A 23,833-nucleotide genomic window follows, 5' to 3' on the forward strand; every position below is an offset into this window, starting at 1 on the left:
TCATTTAAGGACTCTGTTATATTGTTATTTCATGCTTGTTAATTATTGCTAATTATTTATATCTGCATTTGCACAGTTTGTTTACAGTTTACATTGCCTGATGTTCAGTTACTGTTCTATAGGTTTGCTAAGTATGGCTGCCGAAAAAGAATCTGAGGGTTGTATATGGTGACACTACGTACTCTGATAATGTACTTTGAACTCTGAATTTTTTGACCAAGTAAAATATTAATAGGATTTTTACAAGTGATATTCTTTACGTCAAAATGTACGGGGGGGGGTACGAAAAGGGAACCAAAACATTTTCTTATTAGCTCATTGTCCAGTAAATTTCCAAGATAACCATTGAGAACATTGCGCAGGAGTGAAATTGTGACATTGAAAGATGCAAAGGTATGGTCAGAAATGGTGTTCGTGACTTGTTGCTGATTTAAGAATAGAAAATGGTGGGTGAGTGAATGAGAAAATTAAGTTTTTAAAAATGAGCAAAAATCTTGGAATATTATTAATTGAAGTTATTTATATGGAGCCAATAATAAGACGAGCAGGCAGTTTAAAATAATTGACAACATCAAGCCCACATTAGAACCTGTGGCTATAAGCTTGATCAAGAGGCAGACTTTAAGAATGGTCTTAAAGTGGAGACAAGGAGAATACACACTGAAAGCAAACTGCCAGTAGTAGTGGTGCTGAGAGATGTGCAAGCTGTCTCAATGGCATTTTGTATTTACGACACTAAAGCCATGAGGAGTGTGTTGGCTCCCAGGTGAAGGAAAAAATACATTTGCACTTTTGTTATTTGCCACTTAACTCTGCAACTTATTTTCTCTTGCATACCCCTCAGCCATCTCCCACTTCCAGTTGCAGATTTGATTGATTTTGGGTTAATGAAGTTGTTGAAGGTGGGAACTGAAGAAGTTATAAAACTTGTTGCCCCTAATGGAACATTTATGATTGTTAATATTTTATACTAATGTCCATTGAAGACATCATTATGGTGACAGAAGAAATATCTTATTTCTCTTTGCAGAGGAAAATGAGTTTATACTTTATGCTCTGAGGAGCTCTATTCATCGCTATGATCTCTCCAGTGGTACAGATGAGGCACTGCCACTTCAGAACCTGCAAGGCACTGTCGCTTTGGATTTTGATTATGAAAGCAACTGCTTATATTGGGCAGATATTTCACAGCATGTTATTCAGGTGAGAACAGTCTGTTGCAGAAGCAAGTTAAGTAATATGTTGCTCAGCTTTGTTTTAACTCAATGAAAGGAAGTGTTACTATTTGAGAGGCAATACGAGTGAATCTGCAGATGCTGGAAATAAATAAAAACACAAAATGCTGGCAGAACTCAGCAGGTCAGACAGCATCAATGGGAGGAGGTAGTGACAACGTTTCAGGCTGAAACCCTTCATCAGGAGTGAAGTAACATTGGGATGGTCGAGGGGGGGATAAGAAGTGGGGGGGGAGGGATAAAGTAGAGAGCTGGAAAGTGATAGGCTGAAGGGAAATGGGCTAGGGGGAAGGTGGAGAATTATGGGAAATAAAAGAGAAAGAAAGGTAGAGCTGGGAGGAGATTATAGTGAGGGGGGGAAAGAGAGAAAAAGAGAACCAGAGTAAAATTATAGATAGGGATGGGGGTAAGTGGGGGGGCAGGGGTATCAACAGAGGTCTGTGAGTTGAATGTTCATGCCGGCAGGTAGGAGGCTACCTAGGTGGGAGATAAGGTATTGCTCCATCAACCTGCGTGTGGCCTCATCTTGACGATAGAGGAGGCCATGGACAGACATATCGGAGTGGGAGTGGTCTGTGGAATTGAAGTGTGTGGCCACAGGGAGATCCCGCCAGTGATGGAGGACTGAGCGCCGATGTTCGGCGAAACGGTCTCCCAGTCTGCGGGGGGTCTCCCCAATGTATAAATGGCCACATCAGGAGCACCGAATACAGTATACGGATACAGACCGTTTTGCTGAACACCGACGCTGTCCATGGCCTCCTCTACCGTCAAGATGAGGCCACACGCAGGTCGATGGAGCAATACCTTATCTCCCGCCTAGGTAGCCTCCTTCCTGCCGGCATGAACATTCAACTCACAGACCTCTGTTGATACCCCTGCCCCCCCCCCCCCCACCCCATCCCTATAATTTTACTCTGGTTCTCTTTTTCTCTCTTCCCCCCCCCCTCACTATAATCTCCCCCCAGCCCTACCTTTCTTTCTCTTTTATTTCCCATAATTCTCCACCTTCCCCCAGCCCATTTCCCTCCAGCCTATCACTTCCCAGCTCTCTACTTTATCCCTCCCCCCACTTCTTATCCCCCCTCGACCATCCCATGTTACTTCACTCCTGATGAAGGGTTTCGGCCCGAAACATCGTCACTACCTCCTCCTATAGATGCTGTCTGGCCTGCTGAGTTCTGCCAGCATTTTGTTTTCAGTTACTATTTGAGAATATATTTGCGTATTTTATGTATTTATTTTTTAAAAATCAGCTGACCTCTTGATTGTCATCTTGCTGATTGTATCTTAGGAAAAAAGTTCTTAGTTTATATCAAACTATTATATACAGTGGTGCTAGAAAGTTTGTGAACTCTGTAGAATTCTCTCTTATTTCTGTATAAGTATGACCTAAATGTGATTAGATCTTCATGTAATCCTAAAACTAGTTAAAGAGAACCCAATTAAATAAATAACACAAGAACATATTTGTTCATTTATTAATTCAGAAATGATCCAATATTGCATATATTTGTTGGAAAAGTATGTGAACCTCTGGGGTAATGCCTTCTGTAAAAGCTATTTGGAGTCGGTTGTTCCAGTCAGTAAGATGAGATTGGAGGTGTGGGTTGTAGAGGTGCCCTGTCCTATAAAAAAGACCAAAGTTGGATTACTGACGGAGCCTGCTCTTCTCAACAAAGACCTGTTTATGTACATCATGCCACGATCTAAACAACCTTCAGAGGACCTTAGAAGAAGAATTGTGGAGATGCTGGAAAAGGCTCCAAAAGCATTTCTGAAGACCTGAGGTGTTCATTACTCCACAGTAAGAGAAATTGTCTACAGAAAAATGGTGGCGTGCGCGGCCTCTCCGATGAAGTGATATCTGTTATTTGTTAAGTAGGGTACCATGCACAATTCTGATTTATGGAGACCGACGTGAGAGCACGGAGGAACATCTGGAGAAACTCCTGAAATGCCAGTTTCACTGCCACTGCCACTGTGTCGTCCGGATTCTCCGGAGGAGAAGGCCTCCGAGACCTCGGCTTTGCTTGTTTCGGTGGCCGGGACGAGGTGGATGACGCTCGGGAGGCTGTATCAGAGGGGCTGGTCGGAGGTTCAAAGTTTTCGGACGGACTCAGAGTCTGCTGTGGTCGGGTGCTTCCAATGCATCAGTTGTCAGTGCCTGGAAGTTTATGGCAGGGAGAGTTTCTCCCTTTTTGCTGCCTGCGATCAGGGACTATTGGAGTCGATCGGGACTTGAGACTTTTTTTTTACCATGCCATGGTCTGTTCTTTATCAAATTATGACATTGATTTGCACTGCTGTAACTATATATAATAATTATGTGGTTTTGTCAGTGTTAGTCTTTGATTTGTCCTTTTTTTGTGATATCACTCTGGAGGAACATTGTTTAATTTCTTAATGTATGCATGCATTTCTAAATGACAATAAACGAGGACGGAGTGTCCACATAATCTCTTTTTAAAAAGTGTGAAGGAAACACAGTCCTGTTGCAACTCTCCCTAGGAATGGACATCCTACAAAGATCACACCAAGAGCACAACATGGAATGCTGAAGAAGGTGAAAAAGAACCCATGAATAACAACAAAGGATCTGCAGAAATCTCTAGAACTCACTAAAGTCTCTGTTCCTGTGTCCCACTATCAGAAAAACACTGAACGAGAATGGAGTTCATAGAAGAGCACCAGAGGAAATCATTGTTCTCCAAAAAAACATTGCTACCTGTCTCAAGTTTGCAAAAGACCACCTGGATGTTCTACAAAACTTCTGGGACAATATTCTGTGGACAGATGAGACAAAAGTTAAACTTCTAGGCAGAAATGCGCATCGCTATCTAATGACTGGAAGAAAAAGGGCACTGCACACCAACACCAAACCTCATTCCATCTGTGAAGCATGTTGGAAGGAGCATCATGATTTGAGGCTGCTTTGCTGCCTCAGAGACTGAACAACTTGCAATCATTGAGGGAGCAATGAATTCAAAATTGTATCAAGACATTTTACAGAGGAGCAGTCCATCACTTGAAGCTTATAGAAGTTGGATAATGTAACAAGACAATGATCCGAAAGACAAGAGTAAATCAACAACAGAATGGTTTTAAAAAGAAAATTTGTGTTTCGAAATGACCAAGTCGTCAAAGTCCTGACCTTATTCCTAGTTTAAAAAGCAGTTTTGTAAGGAGGAATAGCCTAAACTTCCTCCAAGCTGATGTGCAAAACTGATCAACAGTTATCAGAAATGTTTGTTTGAAGTTATTGCCACACGAGGAAGTCACACCAGTTACTGAAAGCAAAGGTTCACATACTTTTCCAACAAATGCATGTAATATTGGATCAGTTTTCTCAATAAATGAGCAAGTATCATGTTTTTAATTATTATTTATTTAATTGGGTTCTCTTTATCTAGTTTTAGGACACCCAAGGATCTGATTACATTTTGTAGAATATTCTCTATTTTTATAGAAATATGACCCAGAGTTCAATAACTTTCCGACACCATTGTAGACGATCAATGCTAATATGTCATTTTACATAATAGGGAAGGATGGTTGCTGATTTTTGTTTTTATTAATTCATTTTTTTGAAAGCCTATTCCATGTTCCTACTCTTCATAATCCTATCTACAGGCCTGAGTCTGCTTATATTTATTTATGGAATCTTCCTCTGCTTCTACTTTGGATAACTAATTTCTAATCCCAACAATTTATATGAGTAAAATAAATTTTCAATCTGAATCTTATTCCAGTTATTTTAAATCTGTGACCCTTATTAATGACCTATTTGAAAAGAAAATGTCTTTTCTCCCTTTTATTAGAGCATTCTGTCTTACTCGTGTATTAGATCATATCTTAAACCTGTGTTCCAGAAAGGGTTAGAGTTTTCTAAAATTTCATAAGACCTTATTTCTGGTGTAACTACACATCTGAGTTTTGCATCTTTCTGTAGTGTGAGTCACAGAAATATCTGTAGTATTCCAGTTGAAGTCAGTTATAAATTCAACTTGTGTGGAATGCTTCCAAAATTCCAAACGTCTATCTACCTTTCACACTGATACGTAGGTATTTTAAGTTACCTCCTTACAGAATTGTCAAACAATTTCCTTGTAATAATTTACTTTGAATATTTTAATACCAACTTGTTACATGCTGTTTACCTAAAATACATTTGTAAATATCAGAAATAGGAGGGGAGTCTGTGTAGTATTACACCAGTCCTGCAAAGATGAATTTTAATTCCTTAATTCTTCAGAATGACAAGACCTGTTTCATTTTTTGAGAACTAAAACATAAATGAAATAAACTTAGTGACACAAATTTTCACTTTTGTGCATCTTCAAATGCTAAATGTAATTTTGTATCTAATAATACTTCTGTCTGCGATGAGTTTTACTGAAGGATTTCATGTGCGTTATTCTATATAGCATAGAAGAGTTGGGCTGATTGGCCACATTTTGGTGTCAGTTGCAGTGTTTGTTCAACCTTATTGCCTTGTGGTGGCAGTAGCAGAGGCCATAGACTAACATGTCAGAATGGGACTTCAAATTGGAATGGTTGGCCATTGGGACAGGCGGAATGAAGGTGCTCCACGAAGTGGTCCCCCAATCTACATCAGGTCTCACTGATGTAGAGGAGGTAGCCACCAAGATATTACTCTGGATTATCAATATGATCTTGAGCAATACAATGCATGCCCACCCTGCTCCAGGTATTACAGCTTTCTTTAACAATTGTAGTTGTGTGGTTACCTGCACAAGTGGGGAATGCAGCATGGTGCCAGGCATGAGGCATCTGTAATGCTGCCGACTGTTGACGTTTGCCTGTGCTTCTTGTCTCTATCAAGTGCACACTGTTCCTAAATTCACTTAGCATAGGAATGTTGGCAAAAAATCTGCTTCAGCTGCTAGTGGGCGACATATTGCAGACAATTCTCAGTTTTTGGCAATTCCAGGTTGTTTCTAAGGATTTCTGGTGGAAAAGAAAACCGATGAGAATTTGTTCTAAGCATTCACTGCAAGCCTGATAAGGCCAGTTTCACACTAAATAAGATCTGGAGCTTCTAATGCTCATTCATCGGTCCCTGATATGCGACCACTATGGATCTGTGGATCCTACTTTGATACCACTGGCTTGATACTTAGTGCCACTTCTTCACCCTGTAGAAGAACAAGGTGGAGACAGCAGTGTAGAAATGGGTCCTGTTCCATGCCAAGTTGGTTTATAATAAGACTTTAATTATAGTGAGTGTTGGTGGCAATGGTAGCACCAGTTCGGTTTGCCCACATCTTTTGTGCTCGGGTTGGGCATCAAAAATTTGAAGTCACATGGCTTAAATCATGTTCCCAGTGGCCTTTTGGCAAGGTTATCTTTTTATTTTCTACCAGTGCAAGTCCATCACTACTGTTGCAACCTCCAACATTCCTCAAAATTCAAGAGTATGATGCTGCTTGCAGCATTGTACAATTTAGAAATTATTTTCTTTTCTCCAAGAGTCAAATGCTGTAACAACCATAGTACTGTGCAAAAGTCATAGACACCTGAATTATTTTTTTACATAATTTTGTTTTGGATGTTTATTTTTGTCTTCTGCATTAGTATGTCAATAGAAATGAGTAAATTTTAGATGTCCAAACATTCATTTTCCAAAAAATTAAGAGTTTAGAGCAATTTGTTTTGAATGTAGCATATTAAATATTAGACCACTTTTCAAATAAAAATGTAATTACTTTGTAGGTATATAGACCAGTGCATGATTAAAAATACAAAACAAGTGGGTGCTAATGATCAATGACATAATAAGTTGAATTAACTAAACTGATTAACTGAAACAGAAAATGGTATACTAAAAGGCGAGGATGTGGTAGATGTGACAGTTTAACCTTCAAATCATCAATTCTTGCACCATGGCAAGAGTGAGCACAGCAACAAGATACAAAGTAGTCATCCTGCATCAGCAAGGTCTCTCCCAAGCTGAAATTTCACGGCACAGAGGAGTTTCAAGGTGTGCTGTCCAAGCTCTTCTGAAGGTGTACAAAGAATGGGCAAGGTTGAGGACCAGAAATGGAAACTGAGTGTAGCAGATGATAGATACATCAAACTGACTTCCCTTCCAAATTGGAAGAAGTCCAGCACTGCTATCAACTCTGAACTTCTAGAAACCACTGGAACCTAAGTATACCCTCTACAGCCTGGAGAAGTCTGTAAAAAGTGGTCTTCATGGAAGAGTTGTTACCAAAAACCCATTCCTCTGAAGTGGAAACAAAGCCAAGAGACTCAACTATGTATAAAAACATGAGAACTGGGTTGCTGAACAACAGCAACAAGTGCTGTGGATTGACCACACAAAATTTGAAATGTTTGGCTCAAACAGGAGACAGTTTATCTGTAGAAGAGCTGGAGAGCACCATATGGATGAGTGTCTGCAGCCAACAGTGAAGCACTGCAGAAGTTCCCTGTAGGTTTGGGGCTCCATTTCTGCAAATGGAGTAGATGATCTGGTCAGAATTAATGGAATCCTCAATGCTGAGAAGTACAAACAGATTCTCACCCAGTACACAACACCTTAAGGGTGCTGATCGGTCCCAACTTTTTTCTGCAGAAAGACAGAGCCCAAACACATAACCAAGCTCATAAATAACTACCTTCAGCAAAAACAGCAAGGAGTTCTACAACAGATGATATGGTCTCCACAGAGTCGTGATCATAACATCATCAAGGCTGTCTGGAATTGATAAAGTATGTAAAAAGGTTAACACATTAGTTAAACAACAGCAGCCTGTTCTTTCTGAAAGAAGCCGCTGATGATCAACAGTTGTGCTAAGCCATGCTGAGCCATATTTCTCCTCAGTTAGACAGTGTTTCAAGGTCTTTGTTTCTTTGTGCAGTCATGCGCAGAGATAAGACCACTCCAGCCTGTTTGTGTATGAGGCCATTATACCTATTCTGTAATTTGTCTCTTGGTACTGTCAAGCTATAGATAAGTCTGACTCCAGCTTGGTATGTGTGGGGGTATCTGAATGACTATATCCATTTTGTAAGGGGAATTGCGAGTGAGTTGATGGACCGGGCAGGAACAGTCACAGACTGTTCCTGTTTGAACGACTAACTGAGTAAGCCCCGGGTGCTTTGAATAAGGAGTTTTACTTTTCCAGTCTCTGAGTGACTTTATCCGGATTCAACTTCCACAGAGTTACTTAGAGACAGAAGCAAGCAAGATGACCGGTCTACCAGCTGATTGTCTTTTAAAACTGCACGACAATATGCCTAAGAAGATTGATGCAGTTTCAAAAACAAGGCTTAATTTGATTCAGTTTTATGCTGTGTACTGCTCTTTATAGTCATTTTTTGACTATTTAGAAACTCTTCATTTTATTATTTTTGAACGTATGTTTGCTTTACAGATTTTTTTAACATGTTCCTAATACTTTTGCACAATACTGTATATTTGTGTCATTTTTGCTTCGCTTCTAAAATTGAACTGTATATTTTCAGGTTTGACCATCCCTTGTGTGGCTTGGGTGAATTCTCTGTCAGTCGTACATAGGGTGACAATATTCTCCATAGAATGCTCTTTTTTTTTGAGAATTGTGCAAGAAATTAGACTTTGCTTTTCTAGCAACAATAGTCATTGGGGATGTTTGGGATAAATAAATCTCCATAACCTGTTGTTGGATTGGAACTCTTTGAGTCCTCTATTATCAACTTTTTAGTATTTGCACTTGTCTGTCTTGCTACTGTGGCCCGCTGTCAAATTTCTTCTGCTTATTTTCCTCTACCACTTGTGCAATCCCAGGCACCACTCCCAGCACGCTAACCCTTCTCAAAAATAATTGCATGTCAGCCATTATAACCTGAGCAGAACAGCCCCCTTTCACTCCTCCCCAGCTCTGTCCCTGCCTTGCTCCTAGGTGGAACCTAATTTCTAGGCTAAAAATGTCTTGACAATATGCAGTTGGCCCTCTGTATCCGCGGATTCAACCAACCGTGGATTGAAAATATTCGGTGGAAAAAATTCCAGAAAGTTCCAAAAAGCAAAACTTGAATTTGCCACATGCCCAGTACTACGCTAAATCCATGCGAATGAAGTGATGTGTAGGGATACCCTGCTGTAGCTTCCTACCATTTCACAGATCCTCAGTCTCTCTCCAGCACTCGTTGTTTGAGCATCATTCGCCTCGCATCTCGTTCATTCACTCCTTGTGTTGTGAGCGAGAGGAAGGAGTTTAAGGCTAGTAAGGGATCGCTGGCTAGCTGTGTAAAGTGCTACAGCCTCAGAACTTAAAGATCATAGGAGAATCAGCATCGGCTGATGCCGAGGCAGCATCAGCGTTTCCAGAAGAGCTACGATAGTTGCATCTGTACTGAACATGTATCGAATTTTTTTCTTGTCATTATTCCTTAAACAATACAGTATAACAACTATTTACATAGCATTTACATTGTATTAGGTATTGTAAGTAATCTAGACATGATTTAAAGTATACAGGAGGATGTGTGTAGGTTATGAGCAAATACTACGCCATTCTATATAAAGGACTTGAGCATCCGCGGATCTTGGTATCTGCAGGGGGTCCTGGAACCAATCCCCCGTGGTTACCGAGGGACAATTGTAAGCAAAAGTTTAATTTGGTGCATTTTAATATATTGTAATCTTGGCAAAAATGGATGGTGAAAACTTGTTAGAATGCTCTTATAGTATGTTGGATGTGGCTTTGCTATATTGTGTTAGTTTATGGTAAAGTTTATGAATAAATTACCTTTGCCTATTAATAATGTGTATTTCTCTGATCAGAGCTTATGCTTAAATGGGAGCACTACCCAGAATATAATTATCAAGAATGGCTTGCATACAGTGGAAGCTCTAGCCTTTGACTCCATTAGTCGGCTTCTTTACTGGATAGATGCTGGAGCAAGGAAGCTTGAGGCAAGTTTCATGCTTATTTCGCATAAGTATGATATGTTTTTCGAACTTGGAATGTATTAAATGTTCATGTGTAATTTGTATCATGGTGACAGCATCTATGGGGAAGGAAGAAAGTGGGTAGGAATAAAATGATTTGTTGCAAGTGCATCATACTGATTTAGAACTGAAGTATTAAGAATAGTAGCCTCCTTCTTTGTTAAACTGCTCTGTTGACTATAACTTGTCCATGCTAGAGTAACATTGAAGTGTTGCACCCTTCATAACACAAGTTGTACACTGTTAGTATCCCGTATAGATGAAACTAGGAGAATTGACATTCATTTCCAGCATGAGTTATTTTGGCAATATTAAATATTATATCCAGAAAATTGAAAGTGACATGTAAGCTGTGTGTATTCAGTAACAGAAATGAGTAATTTCTCATGGATTTTTCTTTTTCGCCTGCTGAAGATGTTGCATTAGAACTGAGTCCAAATAGGCAAGTGACACAGCTGCTTTTATCCAGCTTTAGACTGAAAAAGAATTTGGGTGCAATGTACTTGGACAATTATGCCCCAATTGCAAATGTACAGTATAAAATGTGTAATTCTGCATTGACATGATCTTTATTACAATATTCAGTGTGGACTTTTCAAATTTCTCGAATAAGAAAACTGCTGTAAAATAATGATTGTCACTCATTTAATGGAGAGAACACAAAAATGGATATTCCTTCAATGAAATGTTCCCTTAAAGAATCATTGTAATTGATTCTACTGCATTTGGGTTATCCTCAAAAAATATATATATTTGAATGAAGCAGAATTATATGGACAACTTAGTTTGACCAACTTTGGTTTTTCATTTATGATGACTGATGTCTTCTCACAGTGTATTTGTTTTGTAATCCCAGTGAATAAACTGAAAGATTTAATGCAAATAATTTAACATTGATCAATTGTAACAGCAGAAGCTGAGAACACTAATCTCATTTGGATACTAAATGCTTAGGAATATAAATTTTATATTTTGCTTGATCTCTCTCTCATTTGTTAGGTTTCAAACCCTGATGGAGACCTCCGTCTTACTCTCTTGAATTCCACTAAATTAGAACGTCCAAGAGCTCTTGTATTAGTTCCTGCTGATGGGTAAGTTTCAAAAATACTTGAGTTTGTGTCCCTGTATGGTTAATATTGTTTCTTGTAGTATGAAAGTAGAGAAGTTGCTGTGGAGCATTTCATTTCTCATTGAACGATGACTTCCAGTATTTTATTCAGCATCCATAAAGTTTATATCCAGAAAATCTTTGCTTCAGCTTTGATCGTGTGCTGCTGTGTACATATGCAGATGCTCAGATGCCTTGATTTTGAGGTTATGTGTTTGAAAATAATTCTGGATGTTGACTTTTGGGAAGCTCCAAGTCATTTTCATTTTGGTATTTGTCAAGTTGCCTCAATGAAGGTAAATTTTCATGACACTAGAGGGTGCTGGCATGCACTGCATTGTACAGTAAATGTACTTGTGCCATCCAGTGGCTCAAGACCTTATTGCAAGAGATTTTGTATGCAGCCATTTATAGATCAACCTTTTTTTGTTTCCTAAAAATAATTGTAAACGCCATGTTAACTTGATGCTCCATTTATAGAGTAGGCTTTTCAGGTACATCGTGTAAGTCTGAATTTAACAGTTTAGATGACCTTGCAAGGGAGATAGAAGAATTAACTGATGGTAGCAGTGTGGGGGAAGGGTACAGTATTGTTTTCCAAACTAGAATCTGTGTTGGTCATGTTATATTTATATTGTATGTTATGATCCAGTTATATTTGTATTGCCCCTCCCCTTACAATTGTACAACATACATAAAAAATTGTTGTAGATTGGATGGACTGTGGGTAGGGGAGCATCTGGGGCTATTTGTGGTCCTTAAGCAGATGTCCAAAGTCAACTTGTCAACTTGTTCGGCATGGAGTGCAGAGAATTTGAGGCTGTATGATGTAAATAAGTCTACTGAAAAGCACAGAAAGAGAGGGTTAACAAAAAGGTTGTGAATAAATTTGAAGTAGCAGTCAGTACCATGTCAAGATGGTATATGAATTCTTTTCCCCCCCCCCCCCCCCCCCATCAACCAGGACATGGGGAGGTTGTGCAAGAAATGGAAAATATTGATTAGTTGTACACTTCTTGTCACCATCTGACAAGAGAGAAGTGAAGGTCCTTTGGAGGTACAGAGCACATTAATGGGGACACTGTCAAGGATGGAAGCTTTAATTGTGTAGAAGTATTCTTTGTAACAGTAGAGGCTAAGGGAAAATTAATGGGTGTTTTTAAAATTTAAAACAAGGCCTACTCAAAGTAGATAAGGAGGACCTGTTTCACTTTGCTGAGGCTTAATAACTAGTTAAGGAGAATATGAAATATTTTGCTAAACAGATGAAAGGCAAGTCGAGAATTATTTTCAGAAAAGGTGATTGGAAATGAAATACTTGGCTATAAACTCAGTGGCCACTTTGAGGTGCACCTATACACATTAATACAAATATCTAATCAGCCAATCATGGCAGCAACTCAATGCATAATAGCATACAGGCATGGTCAAGAGGTTCAGTTGTTGTTTAGACCAAACATTAGAATGAGACAGAAATGTGATCTAAGTGACTTTGACTGTGGAATGATTGTTGGTGCCAGCCACGATGCTTTGATTATCTCAAACTACTGTTCTCCTGGATTTTTCACTCACAACAATCTCTGGAGTTTACAGAAGATGTGGCAAAAACCAAAAAAGAAAACATCCGGTGAGCGACAGTTCTGTGGGCGAAAACACCTTGTTAATGAGAGAGATCAGAGGAAAATGGCCAGACTAGTGAAGCTGACAAGAAGGTGACAGTAACTCAAATAACCATATGTTATAACCATATGGTGTACAGAAAAGTATCTCTGAATGCACAACATGTCCAACCTTGAAGTGGATGGGCTACAGCAGCAGAAGACCACAAACATACACTCAGTGGCCACTTTATTACCTAATAGAATGCATATATGATGTGCTGTAACCTTGACCTGGAAAAGTGTGGTTAGGTTGGAAAGATCTTTTTCTGCCAGAATTGATGTAATAGACTTCATGGCTTCCTTAGCTTTGATCCTATATTGTGTGCTAGATGAAAAACTTTAATTGTTTTGTGATTCTCTTTTGTAGTTTAATGTTTTGGACAGACTGGGGTGAAAATGCGGTTGGAATTTACAGAAGTGAGATGGATGCATCACAAGTCACTCAGATAATTTTTGATGGTATTAAATGGCCGAATGGAATTACTGTGGATGGATCATGGATTTACTGGACTGAAGCTTATACTGATCGTATTGAAAGAGCAGATTTAAATGGCTATCAGAGATCCGTGCTGATACAGAACCTTCCTCATCCATATGCTATTAGTGTCTTTAAGGTATATGGTTTGGATTGCTATTATAAAATTTACACTTACATTTAAAAAAAGTTCAGCATGATTTTTGAAGTGTGGCACTTAACAACTCAAATTCTGAAATCATACCTGAATACTGCTCGTTCACAGATTTAGCAAATGCAAGTATCCTGTTCTGGTAAAGTATTACTTTAATCTTCTTTGGTATATTAAAAAGTAAATACAAGTGTTGCAGTTAGTTAATGTTTTTCTTAAAAGTAGCTCCTTAATTTCATGATTTTTACGCACCTTTACAAAACAAGTAAAGTTTTCAGAATTGAAACTGTTAATACATGACCTTGTTCACCACCATAGTTTATGACTGCTTTGAGTGAAAATATACAAGGTTGGTTCTGCGAGTGCTGGGTGCCTTTCTCTAGCTGGTTAGTCTTCATCTGCAAGTCTGGCTAATAGACTTCTATTTTTATACTTTTGATTCCATGTTTCACTGCCTCAGCTCAGTCTTAGCCAGCAAAGTAAATTTGAGATCTACTTGCTGTTATAATCTAGAAGGTATAGTCCTTAAAAGAGAAATGAGATCTCTCTGTTGTTTTGTAAGATGCTAACTGAAGGATAAATATTGATCAGATCACTGTCAATAATTGCCCTGTCCTGACCTTCTATTATCATGAATCTTTGGCTCCATTGAAAGGTCACAAAGGACTAAAGTTTATATCTTGCAAGTAATAACTTCAGGCTGGATTTTGTGCTTGAATCTCTAGCTTGGAATTTGACTCTGGTAAAAATTTGCTGATTAGCCATTGCTCTATAGGACTGAACTCATTGGGGACAGAGGGGCATCAAATACCTGCAGGAAAGGCTACTGTATCTGTGACTGGATTCTACAGTAACCTATGTGAAGCTCAAGTCCATGACTCAACTCAATACATAAGACCTGAAAAGATGTTAATTCAAATTTGGGGGGTGAATTGTCATTCTGAGTTATCCTGTTTTCCAATGTGGATGTTTCAGGATCTACTGTCCCTTAATCATGATCATGACTAGCACTGAGGCACTAGTTACATTTGGTTGACTCCATTGAGCAGGCCATGATGTTCACATCTTGACACAAGGCTCCAAAAAAGAACACAAATAATTCAAGCCCTGTAAAGGGAAGACATTATGAGGCAAAGTTTTAAGATGTACCATGACCATTTAAGTTGGAGAAGAAGCATTAGGGATGGCTTTGAGAAAGGGATGCTTGGCAATTGGGAGGTCTTCAAAAGTGAAATATTGAGAGTGTATAGTTAGTCTTGTCTCTTATTGTAACAGAACATACAAACAGGTTCAGGGAACTTTGGTGTTCAAGAGTTATTGACACCCTGATTGAGGAGGAAGAGCCACATATCAGTTGTAGACATTTGAGAGGAGTATAAGGAAATTATAATAAATTATAAGAAAGTAACTTACTAAGTTTTGGTCACTGAATTACAGGAAGGATATAAATAAGGTTGAAAGAGTGCAGAGAAGGTTTAGGAGGATGTTGCTGGGACTTGAGAAGCTGAGTTACAGAGAAAGGTTGAAAAGGTTAGGACTTTATTCCCTGGAGTGTAGAAGAATGAGGGGAGATTTGAGAGAGGTATATAAAATTAAGATGGGTATAGATAGTGAATGCAAGCAGACTTTTTCCACTGAGGCTAGGGGAGGGGAAAAAAAACAGGACATGGGTAAAGGGGGGAAAGCTTAAAGGGAACATGGGGGGGGGGGGGCTTCTTCACACAGAGTGGTGGGAGCGTGGAATGAGATGCCAGATGAATTTGGTAAATGTGGGCTTGTGGCGACTCATTTCCTAGCGTATCCGAACCGACTCACAATTAGATAGCCTACGGGGGTTTGCGAGCACAGAGCTTTGGAGCCTCTTCGCCATGGGGGGCCGGTTGACAGAGGCTTAAAAGTGAGGCTGAAGTTTTCGAATAAAGTTTTTTCCTTCGACTGCAGTTACCGACTCCGTGTCGTAATTTTAGCGCTGCGTGTAGCACACCGCTACAGGCTCATCTTTAACATTTAAGAAAAACTTGGACAGGTATATGGATGAGAGAGGTTTGGAGGGATATGGGCCAGGCGCAGGTCAGTGGGACTAGGCAGAAAAATGGTTCGGCACAGCCAAGAAGGGCCAAAAGGCCTGTTTCTGTGCTGTAATGTTCAATGGTTCTATGAAATGCAAGAGAACACATAAGAGAACTCTGGAGGGCTAACGAAGGAATGAGGCTGCTCTGGTAGATGAGGTGAAAGAGAATCCCAAAGGCTTCTATAACTTGAGGACCTAAGTTGGAGAGTAAGTTTGGATAGGTTAGGCACTTAATTCATGGAACATAGGATGGGGGGAGGTCTTAAGGGGTATGTTATATAAAATTGAGGGGTACAGGTAGGGTAAATACATGCAGTTTTTTTTCCCTCCCCAGGTTGGGTGAGACTAAAACTGGAGATCATAGGGTTATGGTGAAAGGCAAAATATTTAATGGCAATTTGAGTGGGCACTTTTTCACTCAAAAGGTGGTGTGAGTCTAGAACGAGCTGCCTGCACTTGGTGGGTGCGGATTCAATGGCACATTTAGGAGAAGTTTGAGTAGGTACATGGATGAGAAGAAGTATGGAGGGCTATAGTCTGGGTGCAGGTAGAAGGGCCTGTTTCTGTTGTAGTGCTCTGACTCTATTTACTTTTCGTCAGCATAGCACGTGGGGCTTCTTTTTTGTAACTGATGCTTAATGCAGAAGAGATCACATTTGTGTGTAGTATTCTCCACAGGTAGGAGCTGTCCATTCAGTTCCTGATTACTGAACTCAGGATATTTCCTTTACACAGTAAGATCTTGAACAGGCTGGTAATTAATACTTTGGACGCAAATGTAGCACTAATACTGTGTGGCAGATTGCTATTAACAGTGAATGATAAATCGCCATTTGTTTTGCTTTGTCTACTGCAAAAGAAATGCTGACCAAGTTGCACGGCTTTTTTTATTTTTGAAGAATGTTGTAGGATCCACGTCCAACCTAATGGAGAACACCTAAGAAGAGTACAAAAAGACTAGTGTATAGTGTAAGCTTCATTTACATTTGCACTGCAGTATCTAAATTCATTCAAGTCGTATTGGCTCACCATTAGTAGCTGCAGGGAATGAGAATCAAACTTAATTTAGTCAGGCCTCTGAGGTGTAATAATGCACATCATTGTAGCTACCTGTGTCATTGTGTGAATACATAATATTATCAATTGAGAGTGAGTTACCACCTTTAGGATAAATCTCATTTGAGGTTGATGGCTACAAGATCAGGCCCTAAACCAGCATTTGAGCACACAATCTGAGAAATTACTGAGGTATTGCTTAAGGTGCTTTATTTAAGAGCTGTTAAACTATGGTCCTGTTTTGGCTGACATTAAACATTCCAGAGCACTTAATGAAAGAATATTAAGTTTTAGACTATCCTGATCAACTTTTCTCCTTCAGCCAGGATCCTCTATTGATTGGTTCGCTCATTTAATTGTTGTGTGCTTTGGGATATGTATTTGGCTCCCAAATTACACCTTAAAATTACTTCTGAATTGTAGCTTCTGATGTAAACTGTTCTTAGATTCTGGAATGTGAGGATATCCTAATAAGGTTGAGTTTGTTTTCTTTTAGGGAGATTTCAGTAATGTGAATATCTGCACTAAATATTGATCTTTAAATATTCATTACTTAGGATCAAATCTACTGGGATGATTGGTCACAGCTGAGCATCTTTAGAGCATATAAGCATGATGGCTCAAGTGTGGAAACCCTGGTTACTGGCTTAACTGGAGTAATGGATATGAAAGTGTTTTACAAGGGCAAAACTGCAGGTAATACTTTCAGTAGCTTCCTGGATGTAGTGTTTGCACTGTTCACATAGTCAGACTTGTGTGCTTGTTTGCTTACCGGCAAAATACATACAATGCCATAAGGTCTTTTAGCATCACACAAAAAGTAACTGTGAAGTTACAGCAGATTGAGTAAATTAATTATTAAGACCATCTTACTAAAAGTTGGGAGGAATGGCTGACCTTTCTCCTTGAGCTGCTCATCCTATTTATTTGGAATGAAGAACATTTCAGAAAATGAAAGGAACTTCCAGGTATTCAGACTGCTCCACTGCAATATTCAAGATTGTTTAATGTCATTTCCAGTACACGAGTGTAAGGAGAACAAAATGATTATTACTCCAGATCCAATGCAACACAAAAAAATCACGAAAGATAAAGAACATGAAAAATTTTAAAAAGCAATAAATAGTTTATGTACATTGTATGTTTGTCCATAAAATGATTCTAAGCACATGAGTGTATGTACATAAGGTGACTGACAGGAAATGACAAAATAATGGTGGTTGGGTTTGTGGAGGAGTGGATTAGTGGGTCAAGGTGTTGGTCAGCATTGCTGCTTGCAAATGTAACTGTTTTTGAGTCTGGTGGTGCTACTTCAGTAAGTAGCTTTGGTGTTTGGGGAAACTTCTAGTGGGGGAACAAAAGTCAACATTATGTAATGGAAATCTTCATTACCTCTTATCAGTGAAGTATATTAACTGCTTTGTTACAGAAATTAAGTTACAGAACACACACAAAATGCTGGAGGAACTTAGCAAGCCAGGCAGCATCTATGGAAAAGAGTATAGGGCCGAGATCCTTCCCCCAGCATTTTGTGTGTGTTGCTTGGATTTCCAGTATCTGCAGATTTTCTTTTGTTAAGTTGCAGAACACAAGTTTTCAGACTGTCCAGGAGTAGCATTAAATACATCAATCATCCCTTCACAGGGAATGTATCAAATATTTTAATAACAGCTTACACTTAAGTGATCCTTCAACTCAGGAGAAAAGTAGTCACAAGATGTTGCATAGAAGCATTATCAGGCAAAAAAAAAGTACCAAGTTGAAAAAGATGGGGGTTATTCTAAGTTTGATCAGAGTAATCTGATTTTAAGGAGGTTATTTGTCCAAAGTTCAGGAAAGAAATTTTAGAGTCTTGTACCCAGGCAGTTAGGGTTATTATGTCATTCATGAGGCCTTGAAAACATAGGAGACCATTGGAGGAATGAAGTTCTGTGAAGGTTATAAGCCCATCCTTCATAAAAGGAGAAATTTGGAAACTTCTAATATTCTGTCATTTGTTGGAGTTGAGATTCTCCTCGTGACCACAATGAATCAAGGAAAAAATCCAGTTTTGGGTACTTGTACACTTACCTGCAATTAGTGACTCAAAGTACCATAGCTTTGTTTTGTAATACGTACATACCTGTATATTAGCACACTAAACTACTTCTGCAGATCAGAGTTAACACTGAAATAGAGGGTAAAAATAGGTGTACACGTCTTTTTGAATTGGAAATAAAGGGATTTTCAACTTTATACCCTCATTGTTTATAATTTTTCTGACCTTAATTCATTTTCTAGGGAGCAATGCATGTGTACATCACACCTGCAGTTTGCTTTGTCTTCCTAAACCTAATGGGAAAAGATGTGCTTGTCCTGATGGAGTGAAGAGCCTGTCTTTGCCATCTGGGAAAATGGGATGTGAGTGTCCACGTGGCTACGTTCGCAATAGTACCACATGTGTGCGACAAGGTGAGGGCCTTTACTTGCAGGTAGTCTTCTCAAACTTCTAATGTCTTTTAGTTATTAGATGTGCTAAAATAAATTAGTAGAGTTAATGCCCTTGTATTGAAAATATATATGGAGTTGTACATATATTTGTATATGGGTAATAAGACTACAGAAAATAAAACTGTACAGATAAGATTTAAATTAAGCCACTCACCTACAGGACAATGAGATAAACAGATTTGGCTTGGGTGCCTATGCATATATGTACATAAAAATGAGAGGCACAGATAGGATAGTTAGCAAGTCTGTTTCCCATGCAGGGGTATCTTAAAAATTGAGTGAATAGATTTAAAATGAGAGGGAAGAGGTTTTAAAGGAGATCTGAGGGATACATTTTTTCAAACAGAGCAGTTGGTATCTGAAGTAAGTGTCAGAGATGGTGGTGGAGGCAGGAACAATAACAAAAAGTTTCTTGACAGATACTGAGCAGGTAAAGGGATTTGGAATGAATGCAGGCAAGTAGGGTTAGTATCAATAGGTATGACAGACTGTGCAGACACTGGTCTGAATTGCTTGTTTTAATGTTGTACAGCTCTCTGTAATACAAGTACTCTGTTCGTAACCTTTTATGCCTAAACAATTCAAGTGCACATCTAGACACTTGAGTGGTATCAAGAACGTAGCTTCACCCACTTCTCGGGGAGTACGTTTCAGGTATTTACCACTCTGGTTGAAGAAGTTCACGCTTATTGCCTCTAAACCCCTTTCTCCCCTTGCCCTGAATCTAATCCTTCAGTTTTATCAATTTCTTTCTTTTTCAATCTTTTTATTAAATTTCATATATAAAAAAAAACAACACATAATAATGAACAGATTACAAATTCAATAAACTTGAAATTACATTAGTAATAGGATAATATCCTATTAAACATCAATCGACAAAAGGTACATAAATCAATCAAGTCTATATAAATATATATGAAAAAAAAAACAAAAATAATCATCGAAAAAAGAAAAAAAAATTGAAATTATATATGAGAAAAAATATATATTGAAAAAAAAAATACTAAACTAAACTAACATGGGCAATAATAGCACTTTATAAATATATAAAGGTGTCAAGAAAAGAACTCCGGAACTCCATACCTGAACAAGGATAAGTAGAGAAAAGGATCTGAAATAGGCCAAATTAATTCATATGAAAATGTCGAATAAATGGTCCCCAGGTTTCTTCAAATTTAATTGAAGAATCAAAGATAGTGCTTCTGATTTTTTCCAAACTCAAATAAGAAATGGTTTGGGAGAACCACTGAAATGTAGTAGGAGGATTTACTTCTTTCCAGTTTTGTAATATAGACCTTCTGGCAATTAATGTTACAAAGGCAATCATTCGTCTGATTGAAGGGGAAAGCTGATTGCCATCTTCATTTGGTATACCGAAAATTGCAGTAATAAAATGGGGTTGTAAATCGATATTCCATACTGAGGAAATGACATCAAAAATGTCCTTCCAATAGTTATGTAAAGTGGGACATGTCCAAAACATGTGAGTCAATGAAGCCACTTCTAAGTGACATCTGTCACATTGAGGATTAATATGCGAGTAAAATCGGGCAAGCTTATCTTTAGACATATAAGCTCTATGTACAATTTTAAATTGTATTAAAGCATGTTTAGCACAAATAGAAGAGGAATTAACCATTTGTAAAATTTTTTCCCATTTATCTGTTGATATATTACATTGAAGTTCTTTTTCCCATTCTTGTCTAATTCTATCCGATATTTCTGGCTGTATCTTCATAATCATGTTATAAATAAAAGCTACTAATCCCTTCTGACAAGGATTAAAAGTAAAAATCAAATCTGAAAAATCCGATGGAGTTGAATTAGGAAAAGACGGAAGAATTTTATGTAAGAAATTTCTAATTTGTAAGTATCTAAAAAAATTAGATTTAGGTAATTCAAATTTGTTGGATAGTTGATCAAAAGACATCAAAATACCTTCAAAAAAAAGATCACGAAAACATTTTATACCTTTCCTTTTCCATATACTAAAAGCTTGATCTGTCAATGAAGGTTTGAAAAAAAAAATTACATAAAATAGGGCTGTCCAAAGCAAAGTTTTTCAGATTAAAGAATTTGCGAAATTGAAACCAAAGTTTTATCAATTTCTGATGTGGATACCTGCAGTCTTTCCTGTCTGTACCCCTCATACTTTATATACTTCAATCAATTTTTAACGTTCTTACTGTAGGGAGAACAGATTTGGCTTCTCCAAATGATCATAATAACTGAACTGCTACATCCCAGGCAACGTCCTGGCAAATCATTTCTGCACCTTCTCCAGCACCCCCTGCCCCCCACCTATAGCATAATGACCAGAAATGAACAAAGTACTTCAGCTGAGGTCTGATCAGGTTTTTATAAATTTTGCACATAAGCTCTCTATTTCTATACTTAATGCCCTTACTAATGAATACCAGTAGCCCATTCAACTCCCTAACCATGTTATCTAACTGTGCTGCTACCTTTAATGATCTGTGGACCAGTACTCCAAAATCCCTTGTATTCAATAATCCTTAAAAGCCTATCATTCATGGTGTATGTCCTAGCCTCATGCTCCCAAAATGCATCATCTGACATTTGTTAGCATTAAGCTCCATCTGCCAATTTCACCAAAGCATTGATATCTGTCTTTTTATTTGCTCTTTTTTGAGGGCTACTTCTTTCAATATTCTGGGATGCAAACTAACAGTGTCTGGGGATTTATTGATCAGCAGTCTCATCACGTTTCCCAACACGATTTTCCCAGTAATATTGATTTATCCCGTAAGATATGGGAGCCAAATTAGGCCATTTGGCCTATCGAGTCTGTTCCACCATTCTATCATGGCTATTAATTGTCCCCCTCAACCCCATTCTCCTGCCTTCTCCCTATAGCTTTTGTTACCCAGATTAATCAAGAACCTATCAACCTGTGCTTTAAATATATCCAATGACTTGGCCTCCACAGCCGCCAGTGACAACGAACTCCACAGATTCACTACCCTCTGGCTAAAGAAATTTTTCCTCATCTCGGTTTTAAATTGATGTCCCTCTGCAACCTGAGACTATTTTCCGTACACCAACAGCTTCACCCACAGTATCTTCTGGTCATCCATGAACTTGCTGAACATACCTCCCATATACATTTCCAAGTCATTCACATATATAACTAACAAAAAGGGTTTATTGTGATGCCACTAGTGACTGGCATCAATTACAAAAGCAGAACTTAACCTCCCAAGGGCCCTGACGTTTTGAATCAGACTCTGATGTGGATTCTTGTCAAAGGCATTACTAAAGTTCACGTAAATCACATCTACTGCCCTGAGATCACCATACTTTGTAACCTCTTAAAATAATTCTTTCAAATTGGTCAGACAGGTGTGTCCTTGAGAAAGCCAAATTGGCTGTCTCTAATTAATCCCTGCCTTTCCAAATGATTATTAATCTATTTCCTTGGATTTTTTTTTCCAGCATCTTCTCTGGCACTGATGTTGGATCTTGTATGTGTAAAATTTGGGATCGGATTTCCTGTCCTCTAGTCATCTTGGCACCTTGTGTCTAGTGAAGATTTGGGTATCTTAGCCTCACCCATCTCTTTTCTTGCCTGCAAAGGCATCGACTACCTCTTCTTTATTAATACCAATCTGCACTAGAATTTTACCTGCATTTGATTTTTACCTGTCCCTTCATTGAATTCTCCAGTTATAACAACTGTTCTGTTGTGAATAATGATAAATGCTATTTATTTAAAATTTCAGCTATATCCTCTGACTCCATTGTTGTGCCTTATTTGTTGTTCATTTTCCCTGGTTATTCTTTTGTCTTAAATATAGAATGCCTGTTACAGATTTTTTTCCCCTTTTTTCTTTTTTTCCATGACACCCCCCACCAACAATAATTTCTTTTTAAGTGCCTCCTTACACTCTTGTGTTCTTGATGGGCCTACTCCTTCATTAGTTCCCTATGTCTGTCGTGTGCTTTATTCCCTCGTTTTCTACCCTCAATGTCCATTATTTCCTATACTTGTTACCACTGGCTTTTACCCTTGGTGGAGCATACCAGCCTTGAACTCTTGTTATTTTTTCTTTAAACACTTCTCACTGTGCAAAATTTGCCTGCAAGTAAATGGTTGCAGTCCAACTTTGCCAGGTATTCCCTTGTGTTATCCCTTTTCAATAACCTTTTTAAAATATACCGAGTCAAGTTCACTATCTCCAAAAGATTTCCACACTGTTTCTTCCTCAGTTTGACCTGCTGCATTCACCATGTAAGGTCCATTAGTCTATCAACATACAGCATCTTCCCCAAGCCATCTTGCCTGAAGATTTCATACCCTGGAATACTTGGTTGCTTTTGATATTAACTTTTAACTGCCCACCTAACTAACTATTCCAGTGGCCTTCTGACTAGTCTTCCAACTTTCATCCTTCATCAATTTGAGGGCATCCTTAGCTCTGTATTAAGAATCTGAATTTTTACTGTTTGCATATCATAGTTGTGCAAGATTTATTCCTTGTAGAATCCTACAAAATTACAGCAATGAAAATTGCCCCTTTGGCCCACCTAGTCAGTGTAATCTAAGATGCCTGTGTATGCTAACTGGATTTGCCTGCGTTAGGCCTGTACCTCTCTTTGC

At 38.5% G+C, this 23,833-nt stretch overlaps 1 protein-coding gene across 1 annotated transcript in view; it reads left to right on the forward strand.

Annotated features, from left to right (window-relative positions):
- sorl1 (sortilin-related receptor, L(DLR class) A repeats containing) overlaps positions 1-23,833 on the forward strand; it is a 215,176-nt gene that overhangs the window by 96,073 nt on the left and 95,270 nt on the right. The window contains exons 17-22 of the mRNA XM_059956940.1: positions 1,031-1,203; positions 10,030-10,161; positions 11,197-11,288; positions 13,334-13,580; positions 17,277-17,415; positions 19,000-19,170. Coding sequence (XP_059812923.1) covers positions 1,031-1,203; positions 10,030-10,161; positions 11,197-11,288; positions 13,334-13,580; positions 17,277-17,415; positions 19,000-19,170 — 954 coding nt within the window. The remainder of the gene's footprint in view (positions 1-1,030; positions 1,204-10,029; positions 10,162-11,196; positions 11,289-13,333; positions 13,581-17,276; positions 17,416-18,999; positions 19,171-23,833) is intronic.

This window comes from Hypanus sabinus, chromosome X2, assembly GCF_030144855.1.
Source record: "Hypanus sabinus isolate sHypSab1 chromosome X2, sHypSab1.hap1, whole genome shotgun sequence".
Taxonomy (NCBI): domain Eukaryota; kingdom Metazoa; phylum Chordata; class Chondrichthyes; order Myliobatiformes; family Dasyatidae; genus Hypanus; species Hypanus sabinus.